At 43.3% G+C, this 9996-nt stretch overlaps 1 protein-coding gene and 1 long non-coding RNA gene across 2 annotated transcripts; both read left to right on the top strand.

Moving 5' to 3' along the window:
* Positions 1-1215: 1215 nt before the first annotated feature.
* C6H18orf32 (chromosome 6 C18orf32 homolog) lies at positions 1216-5089 on the top strand. The gene is made up of 3 exons (XM_005296885.5): positions 1216-1343; positions 3161-3412; positions 4182-5089. Exons 2-3 carry the CDS (start codon positions 3185-3187, stop codon positions 4254-4256), a joined length of 303 nt encoding a protein of 100 aa, XP_005296942.1. The 5' UTR covers positions 1216-1343; positions 3161-3184; the 3' UTR covers positions 4257-5089.
* A 38-nt stretch (positions 5090-5127) lies between these two features.
* LOC135984195 (uncharacterized) lies at positions 5128-9747 on the top strand. Its single transcript, XR_010602089.1, has 3 exons — positions 5128-5360; positions 7406-7501; positions 8065-9747. It is a non-coding gene; the product is annotated as an uncharacterized LOC135984195 (long non-coding RNA).
* The last annotated feature ends 249 nt before the right edge of the window (positions 9748-9996 follow it).

Here is a 9996-nt window from a genome sequence, read left to right as displayed (position 1 = left end):
TTGGGGGCGGGGCTCCTGCACTTTTGCCTTTTGAAAGGGTGGTAACCCTATTCCCATTTCCCAAGCATTGAACAGCACTACTGATAATGGTGCTAATGATATTGACCACCAAGTGCTTTAAGACAGAGGTGGTCAAACTGGTCCACGGACCACTCCATTCAAGTGGTCCACAGATAGGTCCCTCTAAGGTGCGAGCCTGGGTGACTGCACAGAGAGACTGAAGGGCCACCCATCTAATTAGTGGAGCCGTGCAGGCGTGGTTCCACTAATTTAGGTGCCTGGACCCTGGAGAAGACGCACAGGTGAGGTGAGGTGGTGGCCTTGGGGGCAATGGTGGTAGGGGGCATTGGGGTGAGACTAGGGGGTGGGGGAATTTGGAATGTGCAGGGCTGCGGCGACCAGAGAAAAAGGCGACTTTTCCCAGTTCCAGGGCTGTGGCTGCCAGGGAGAGACCCCCCTTCTTCCCAGCCCCAGCTCAGGGGCTGCCGTGGCAGGGGGGAGAGGGCACATCCATTGCATTAGAACGGTAAGACTACTGTTATCAGTTGTGTGCTTTTATTTATAAAACAAAAAAATGTTTACATTTTTTTTTTTTAGAGAGAGAGCCTTTATCCAAAGTGCTTTATAATAGTTAGCTAATGGTACAAACAGTTGGAAAGATCAATAAGTGGTCTGCTGAGACCCTCAGCAATTTTCAAGTGGTCCGTGGGGGAAAAAAGTTTGAGAACCACTGCTTTAAGACATACGGAAGAAAGGGGCCTTCGAGCTTAGCGTTGGCGCTGTGGGTTTTCAGCTAACTTAGCAATGCGTATGCTCTCTTCAAGTAGAAATTTTTGCTGCTCAAGGTGATCATGCGGACTGGGGGGAAAAAAAGGTTGTGTGATGCACCTAAATCATTTGATGGGGTTAGCAAAATAACCTGGCCCGTGCTGCCTGTGCGACACTGCTCTAGCTTTGCCCACTCTGGGGTGGGTAACTCCTGTTTGGAAGATCCAGTTCCCCCACGGCTCAGGGGACTGGGTGGCCAGCTCCTCTCCAGCTCGATCAGGACTCTACCCTCTAGCAGTCTGGCCGTGTCCTGCCGGAGGGGGGAGAATAGTCCAGGCTCTTCAGCTGTGGCCTCTAATGCTTTGCCTCTGGTGTCATGGCGGTTGGCGTCAACTCCCACCCCTTATGTTTTGAGCACGTGACCAACAGTGCTCCTTTTCCCATTGGCGCTGGGCCGGTAACGTCATCAATTCCATCCGGAAGACGGAAGTGAAGGGGCGGCTTCCGGTGCGGCGTTGGTCAGAGCTCAGCTGGTGCCGTTGGTCCAGGGCCGTTGTGGGAGAAGAAGCCGGCAGGTGGGTCCGTTACGCTCAGGGAGTTCCTTGTTCTCCCTTCCCCCCCCCCGCTCATAAGGGGGGGGCTGTTCCATCTACCTCCTCGCGCCTCCTGCCGGGTGTCGCACACTGCCCCTGCGGGTAGGGGGCGCTGTTCCCCGAGGGGAGCTGGTGGCTTGCCCCGGTGAAGGGAGAACCCACCCGACGCCCCCACGCCCACCATCATTGATTGACCCACCTGCTTCTTCCTGGACTGATCCCCTCCTACCTTGCCTGCTTTCCTCGTTCCCCTCATTTCTGGTGCCCTGGACACCCCCCTTCCCCCTCCCCCGCGTGTGCCCCTCGTGCTTGGTGGGGGCACTGAAAGACGGGAGGCCCTTCTTGCCCTATGCCCAGGCTTGCCTCTGGCCTTGTTATGGCTGGTGGAGGTGGCTGGGCCCCTGGAGTCTTTGCGCTAACCATTTCCCTCCAACTCCTGCAAATAAATCCCTTTTAGGCATCTGTGTGTCATAAACAGGAAAAGAGTTCAAGTTTTTGTTGGTTGGTTTAAATCCTTTGTGATGGGTCACCCCTGCAAGGCTGCCTGTCATTCATTGACTATTGCGCTTCTAGCGAAAAGTTCTCACTCAATTCCAGCTTTGTCGCTGCAACATAAACACCCTCTTGTGTAAAAAGAACACTGACCTTGAAACCATCTGGCCATTGACATGTCATGCAAGCCAGTTCTGGGCTTTGCTGGAAGACTTTTGAGACACCCCTTCTTCCCAAGACATATATTGTTTGCTTGCATAACTTAATGGAAGAGTTGGGATCAATTGAAGTTTTAACAAAGATTTCCTCTATCCCCAATGTTAAATTGATTTTATGAAAACAAAGAATTTAACACTGACTAAAATCCCTTCCCCTTTCCATTGCTCAGTCTTAACTTTCTTATTTGCTTGTTTCAAGAAATCTCCATTCTTAGTTTCTTAGACAGCATCTGAACTTCTAATATAAAGAAATAAGCAGGAAAACTTTCAGGTTCCCTTTATACAACATGAAGAGGCAGAACAGGATGACTAGTTTAAGATCTTCATTATCTTGACTAAGTTTTTTCTTAAGTCCTTATTTTAAGTTACGTACTTTAAATACTGTATGTGGTTCAGCTTTACCAAGAGGATGTTCCTGTTCCCAATGAAGTCAATGGGAGTTTTGCTGTGGTCCTCAGGCAAAGCAGAATTGGACAACACAAAGGCAATTTCAGATAGTTCAGGTCCAAAGTTTGGGTAAACGTTCACAAAAACTAACATGAATTTCTGAAAAGCAACAGAGGGTCCTGTGGCACCTTTAAGACTAACAGAAGTATTGGGAGCATAAGCTTTTGTGGGTGAATGCCCACTTCATCAGACACAAGTGGGCATTCACCCACAAAAGCTTATGCTCCAATACTTCTGTTAGTCTTAAAGGTGCCACAGGACCCTCTTGTTGCTTTTTACAGATTCAGACTAACACAGCTACCCCTCTGATACATGAATTTCTAAATAATTTTACTAGTTCTAAATGTTTTAATGAAAAACAGTATTTAGCTGAGGACTGATTCTCTCCCCCCCCCCTCCCCCATGCATTGTTTGCAACCTGAACACTGCATTATAGAAACAAATTCACTGTTTCTATTGTGTAAGCTGTTGGAAGGATGAAGAGCAAGCAGTAGACTTGTTGATGTAAATTACGGACTTAAACTGGTTTCTTAAACTTAAAGCATTGCAAAGTTTTTTTTAGAAGTTTATTTTTTTTAAAGACTTTTAAAAATGTCAGTCCCTTGGTTTTCGATGCTATTTTATTGCCTCTTATATCAACAGATTGTCAGAGGATTGGAAAGAACCATGGTGTGCATTCCTTGTATCGTCATTCCAATTCTGCTCTGGGTCTATAAGAAATTCCTTGAGCCATATGTCTACCCTATAATTTCACCTTTCGTTAAGCGCATATGGCCTAGGAAAGCTGTGCAGGGAACACTGGCCACCAAACAAGGCCAAGGAGACAGTACTGGAACTATTCTGGGGACTTCAACCACAAATCTAGGCCCAACAGATGATTTTGGAATGTATAAGGTAAGCAATATATTTTAAAGCACGTTAGAGGAGGGAGGGAGGTAGCTAAGCAAGGAATCCCCAAGGAGAGCACCCTATAACAATCCAACCTGGAAGTCACAAGGGCATGGAGGATTGTTTTGGGGGAAATTCAGATATGACAGAAAAGGTTGACTGTCTAACCAGGTACAGTATTCTTAAATAGGGAGAACAATTGCCCCAAATCAACCTCTGAGACCTCTTGGAACAGAATCATCCTAGAATGGCATGCTCTATCCCAGCTATATCTAATAGTTCTGCTTAAGAGCTTTTCTGACTCCTTCCTTTTCCACTACAAAAAATTCAGCAATTAAATCCTAATCCTAAATCATCTGATGCATTAAGCAGAACAGAAGCCAGTTTCTTGTACTGGCTCTACAGTCCCAGTAAAAAGTCGTGTTTACTGACCAACATGTTTCAAGTGGTTTTTTTTTTTTTTTTTTTTTTTTTTTATAACACGGTAACTTTTTTTACCATAATTACACTTTAATATCCAAAGAAATGGGCATAAGCTCTTCTATATACTTTTTTTCCCCCCTCTGGCCTTTTAGAAAGTAAGAATTGTGTATATAAGGCTTTACCTAACTTCTTTAAATTTCAGTCTGTTAGTGCAAATTTCTCAGAACTGAGGCAGATGTTCTGAACTCCTCTCTTCATTCTTTCCTCCCCAACTAAACTCTAGGGTTCTGAATGTGAAGAATGTTTTTCTTTGCCATTGGTTCATGGTACTCTCTCTTACTTCCAATTTCAGATTGAAAGCAATGGGGTCGCAAATGGAATCACTGCAAAGGGACCAACAAAAGTTTCTGACAAGAAGACTGATTAAAGAAACTTTTCTTTGCTGTACAATGTGAACTGGTGATACTGTTCCCACTTTGAGATTTGGTGGCCCTTCTACCTGAAAGGAAGCATGAGTTGTTTATAGCGGAGGGTTTCCTCTGCCACTGAACTGGGTGAATTTAGCAGCTCTCTTTAAGATGTTTGAGAAGTTGTTTTAAACTATTCTTATTCCTTACTACATTTTACTCACTGAAATTCTCTGCATCTGTAATGCAGTTCAGATAAGGTTAGATATCCTAGATTAATTTATTTTTATCAATAAATAAAGCTTTACATGGTAAATGTGTCAGTTTCTTATAGTTGTCTTGTAATGCATCTAAAATCCATGTATTTTAGAACAGTTCCTGAAACTCAAACTTCATTGTAGCTCATTACTCTGCTCTCAGAGCCTCAGGCAAAAGGTTAGGGTTTCATCCAATATAGTTCGATGGAGTAACGTGCAGTCTCTTGCTGTAAGAGCTATAACTCTCCCATCCCTGCTAAAGATGTTATGGATTGCACTGAAGACACCAGCGTGTTTCTTGGCAATGCTATGAAGAAAACTTATAAAAAGAGATCTCCACCTGGTAACCAATAAGCTAGAATGGGTGCAATATTTACAGGATTTATTTAGTTTATTGGAAGCAGAAAGCAAGTCCTGAGGAATGGCAGGGACATAGCATGAGAAAATTACTATGTTGTGTGCAAGCCGCCATAGTTAAGATTATAGATATCAGAATTGTAAAATTCAGAATAAGTCCAGAAAAAACTGGTTAACCTGCTTATGTAACTTAATTAAAACAAAATGGCATTTTATTAAAACATTTGTTTCTTATAAAATGTTTCTAGTATTTTTTTCTTTCTATTTTAAAATTTAGTTCTTGGAATGGAAGAATCTCAAAGCTCAGGGGAATGTTATATAGACCGGGACCCCAACACAGGGATGGCATCTGAACTGCTTGCTTTGTTTGTGGCTGGCTTCCTGACTTCTCATCCAGTGCCAGGTCTGGCCCCCCAATAGAAAAAGCTGCTTTCTGTCCTGCTCTGCTCCTAACTCTATTAATGGAAACACTGCTATTTTAGATGCCTTTCAGCTCTGCAGAGCGTAAAGGTAATAGTCCCTTTCTGTATACACCTCCAGTGCAACTGTTCTGTTTGGAATCGTACGTGAGTCAAGGCAATTCAGAGGAGGGGCTCCTTCTACTGAACAGTCCAAAAATATATGACCGGTCTGGAGAAGAACTATTGTGGGTGGTTCATGGAGGGCATAACTAGGAGACACAGCACTGAGTCCCATTGGGTAGATAGAAAGATTAACCTAAATAATCTATACAGAAGCCCCTGGAACCTCATAAGATTGGGTCCCTAATCCATGAACTAGTGGAACTCATTTACAAAATGTTTCTTAAACATTACTTGAATATTGTCTCATACTATATAATTTGAATTTATAATTCCTATTCCGTGATGAGATATCTTTGAGCTATAACGTATCTTAATTAAAACTATTATAAAAAAAAACTTTTTTTTTTTTAAATCATTGATTTTTATCCACCCTGGCCGTTGAAGTCCCCCATCACTACCAAGTCCTGTGTTTTGGATTATTTTGTTGTTTGTTGGGGGGAAAAAGCCTCATCTGCCACTTCTTCCTGGCTAGGTTGCCTATAGTAGACCTCTACCATGATATCACCCTTGTTTGTTACCCATTTTATCCTTGTCCAGAGACTTAACAAGTCTGTCTCCTATTTCCATCTCAAACTCAGTCCAAGTGTATGCATCTTTGATATCTAAGGTAACACCTTCTCCCTTTTTTTCCCCTGCCTGTCCTTTCGGAGCAAGCTGTACCCTTCTATACCAATATTCCAGTCGTGTATTACTTGTGATGCCAACTGTCATAGTTGTGTTTAACAACTAGCATTTCTAGTTCTTCCTGCTTATTCCCCATACTTCTCACAATAGTATACAGACATCTAAGATACCAATTTGATTTCCCCTCTATTTTTTCCCTTATCCCTGCTATAATGGCCCTTGTTCTCCCCAGATTCTGACCCTTCTCCCAGGTCTCCATGTTTTTGACATACCTGTGGGCTTTTGTCTCTTACCCCCATCAAACCTAATATAAAGCCCCCCTCACTAGGTGAGCCAGTCTGTATCCAAAGATGCTTCTTCAGTAGGTGGTCTGCTCAGCAGTTCTTCTCAAAACAACATCCCATGGTCAAGGAAGCCAAAGCCCTCTTGGTGACACCATCCTCGCAGCCAGGCATACACCTCCAGGATGCATCTGTCTCTGCCTGGTTCTTAAGTGGTATTTTTACACATTATGCAGATCAAGCTCCTGGGGGTTTAGTCTGAAGCTCCCCTAGGGCCAGGATGAGGTGCCTAAAGATGCATATAGACACCTGTGACAGGCCCATTGGTGCCATCTGGAAAAAGGGTTTATTGTCCTTTACAAGCCCATCCTGTGTCAGACCTGACAAACTCATTATACCTAATATAGTACCACTTTCAGAGTATTTCTTCATGAAGGGTAGCATGTGAGGTCTCAGCTGAAAGCTTGTAACTTAGCAATACTCATAATCATTGCAAGTTGGGTGTATGGGTAGTTTTAAGGAATAATGTAACTATATTGAAATCTATTCCTTATGGCCTTGAAGTAAAAGTTGAGAGTCCCTGGTGACTGTCTCAGTGATGGCCCATTCAAGTGGGAGGTTGTTTTTCCCCCTACTTGGTTAGCCAGTAAGGTAAAGCCCTATCTCTACCATTCCCTTATGCCAGAACCATCAGTGGAAAACAATCAGACAACTGCAAACAGTGAAAACCACTTGGAAGTAAAAAGGAACATTATAGGAGACATGAGATCATCCGGTCTGTGAATAAAGCCAAAACACTGATTCAGTATATCACAGGATGGAGAAAGACACTCTACATCCATTCATTGAGGAGACATTTTGTTGAGCAGGGGTGTTTCATGAAAGATTAGATCCTGGTCCTTGGGAAGCCATCCAGCTCTGTGCCAGACTGCACTTTGACAGGGGGAGAGGAGGTAGAACCCTACTTTATTAGCTAGGAAAGGTAACAAGTGTAAGTTCTAATTCACATTTTATGATTTTGTTTTATATTGTAACCATTTGTTTCCATTCTTGTTTCTACTGGAAGTACTTTTTTCCACACAACTCACAGACAACCTGTGGAACTCCTTGCCAGAGGATGTTGTGAAGGCCAAGACTATAACAGGGTTCAAAACAGAACTAGGTAAGTTCAGGAAGGATAGGTCCATCAATGGCTATTAGCCAGAATGGGTAGGGATGGTGTCCCTGGCCTCTGTTTGCCAGAAGCTGAGAATAGGCCACAGGGGATGGATCACTAGATGATTACCTGTTCTGTTCATTCCCTCTGGTGCACTTGGCATTGGCCACTGTTGGAAGTCAGGATACTGGGCTAGATGGACTTTGGTCTGACTCAGTATAATTTACTGGAGATATCCCATCTCCTAGAACTGGAAGGGACCCTGAAAGGTCATCAAGTCCAGCCCCTTGCCTTCACTAGCAGGACCAAGTACTGATTTTGCCCCAGATCCCTAAGTGGCCCCCTCAAGGATTGAACTTACAACCCTGGGTTTAGTAGGCCAATGCTCAAACCACTGAGCTATCCCTCCCCCAGATGAGTTGTCTCCTCATCTGATTCTGTTGCCACTGGAGGCCATGTTCCCCTCCTCACCTCCCCACCCCATTATCCTCTGCCACAAGTGTCATTTCCTAGCCTGCAAATGCTTGACTTTGCAACCTTAGTGTTTCAAATCTAATTTTTCTTGGCAGCATCAATTGCAGGGAAGGTCCTGCATGGCCCCTGCAGCCCTGACCTGGAGCATGCTCAGCACAAATGGAATCTTTGGAAGAACTGTGAAGCCAAAATAACAAGTCTGACTATCTGCATACTGAGATCTTTCAAAGGCTTATAACTTGGGCAAGTGTTCACAGGGACAGCGACAGGAACAAGAGACCCAGGTTACATTTCAAGTTCCTGCTCCAAAGCTCATTAGCCCTAGAGCTTCTCAACAAAATGGTTGTGAAAAAAATTTAACCTCGGCAAAACACTTTTCCCTAATCTCGTTCTTGGGATCGGTTGAACCATCTTTAACTTTCAAAAAAGAGTTCAGGCTGAGACAGGCACTAAAGCATGGAAAATTTCAAACTGAACGGTTGAAGTTTGGCATAGTTATAAAAAAAACTTAACAGGGTTTTTATAATGGGAAATGATGTGGAACTTTAACTACAGGCGTTGTTACCTGTGCCATACAGAATAAAATAATCAACTGTTAAGTGGAATATTAAAATAAGAAGTTCAGTTCCCCACTGCCATGTATTAATTGGAAACATTCTTGTATGACTTATCTCTTTAAGTTCAGTTTTAGAACATCCCAAGAGATAAGGCTCCAGCCACAAGCAATGGAAGAGTGGGCCATAGCCTAATATACATCAGTAACTTTTCCTATTTTAATGAAAAAACAGATTGACAGAGCCAGAAGAGTACCCAGAAGTCACCTACTACAGGACAGGCCCAACAAAGAAAATAACAGAACGCCACTAGCTGTCACTTTCAGCCCCCAACTAAAACCTCTCCAGCACATCATAGATCTACAACCTATCCTGAAAGATAATCCCTCACTCACAGATCTTGCGAGGACAGGTCTGTCTCCCTTACAGAACAAAAACACTAACCCAGGAATCTATCCTTGCAACAAAGCCCGATGCCAACTCTGTCCACATATCCAAGTGACATCATCATAGGACCTAATCACATCAGCCATACCATCAGGGGCTCGTTCACCTGCACATCTACCAATGTGATATATGCCATCATGTGCCAGCAATGCCCTTCTGCCATGTGCATTGGCCAAACCGGACAGTCTCTATGCAAAAGAATAAGTGGACACAAATCTGACATCAGGAATTATAACATTCAAAAACCAGAAGAACACTTCAACCTCTCTGGTCACTCAGTAACAGACTTAGAGGTGGCAATCTTGCAATAGAAAAGCTTCAAAAACAGACTCCAATGAGAAACTGCTGAACTTGAATTAATATGCAAAATAGATACCATCAATTTTGGCTTGAATAAAGACTGGGAATGGCTGAACCATTACACACATTAAATCCATTTCCCCATGTTAAGTATCCTCGCACCTTGTCAAACTGTCTGAAATGGTCATCTTGATTATCACTACAAAAGTTTTTTTTCCTCCCGCTGATAATGCCTCATCTTAATTAATTAGCCTCTTAGAGATGGTAGGGCAACTCCCACCTTTTCACCTTCATTGATTTGAGATTTACCATACCATTCTCTCACTAGAAGGGAAAACCTATAATGGCAGCAGGCCGTAAAAGAGACCCAGTTTGGGTCTCATCTATCTTTGAGTTGTGAAGAATATGTATTAAGGTTATAACAACCAACAAGAATGCCCTTTTATGTAGAAATCCATGATTAAATTGAGTCTTCCTGACTAGTGACTTAAATCAAATCCACCCTGCCTAGGGCTTGTCTTCACCACCAGCTAAATCGGCACTGCTGTGATTGCTGCAGCGGTGTCGATTTAGTGGGTCTGGTGAAGACGCGATAAGTTGATGGGAGAGCGCTCTCCTGGTGACCTCCCCAAGGGGTGAAAGCTATGTTGACAGGAGAGTATCAACATAGCACAGAGTAGACACCGCTGTAAGTTGAACTAAGCTATGTCGCCTTAAGTTATGTAA

Source organism: Chrysemys picta, chromosome 6, assembly GCF_011386835.1.
Source record: "Chrysemys picta bellii isolate R12L10 chromosome 6, ASM1138683v2, whole genome shotgun sequence".
Taxonomy (NCBI): domain Eukaryota; kingdom Metazoa; phylum Chordata; order Testudines; family Emydidae; genus Chrysemys; species Chrysemys picta.
The sequence above is the reverse complement of the archived record's forward strand: the minus strand, read 5'-3'. Positions and strand labels throughout refer to the sequence as shown.

What these genes read in the sequence shown, in the direction of transcription:
- C6H18orf32 (XM_005296885.5), top strand. Translation starts at nt 3,185, where the DNA reads ATGGTGTGCATTCCTTGTATCGTCATTCCAATTCTGCTCTGGGTCTAT. An exon ending in ATGATTTTGGAATGTATAAG is followed by an intron (nt 3,413 to 4,181) that starts GTAAGCAATATA and finishes TTCCAATTTCAG; the next exon opens with ATTGAAAGCAATGGGGTCGC.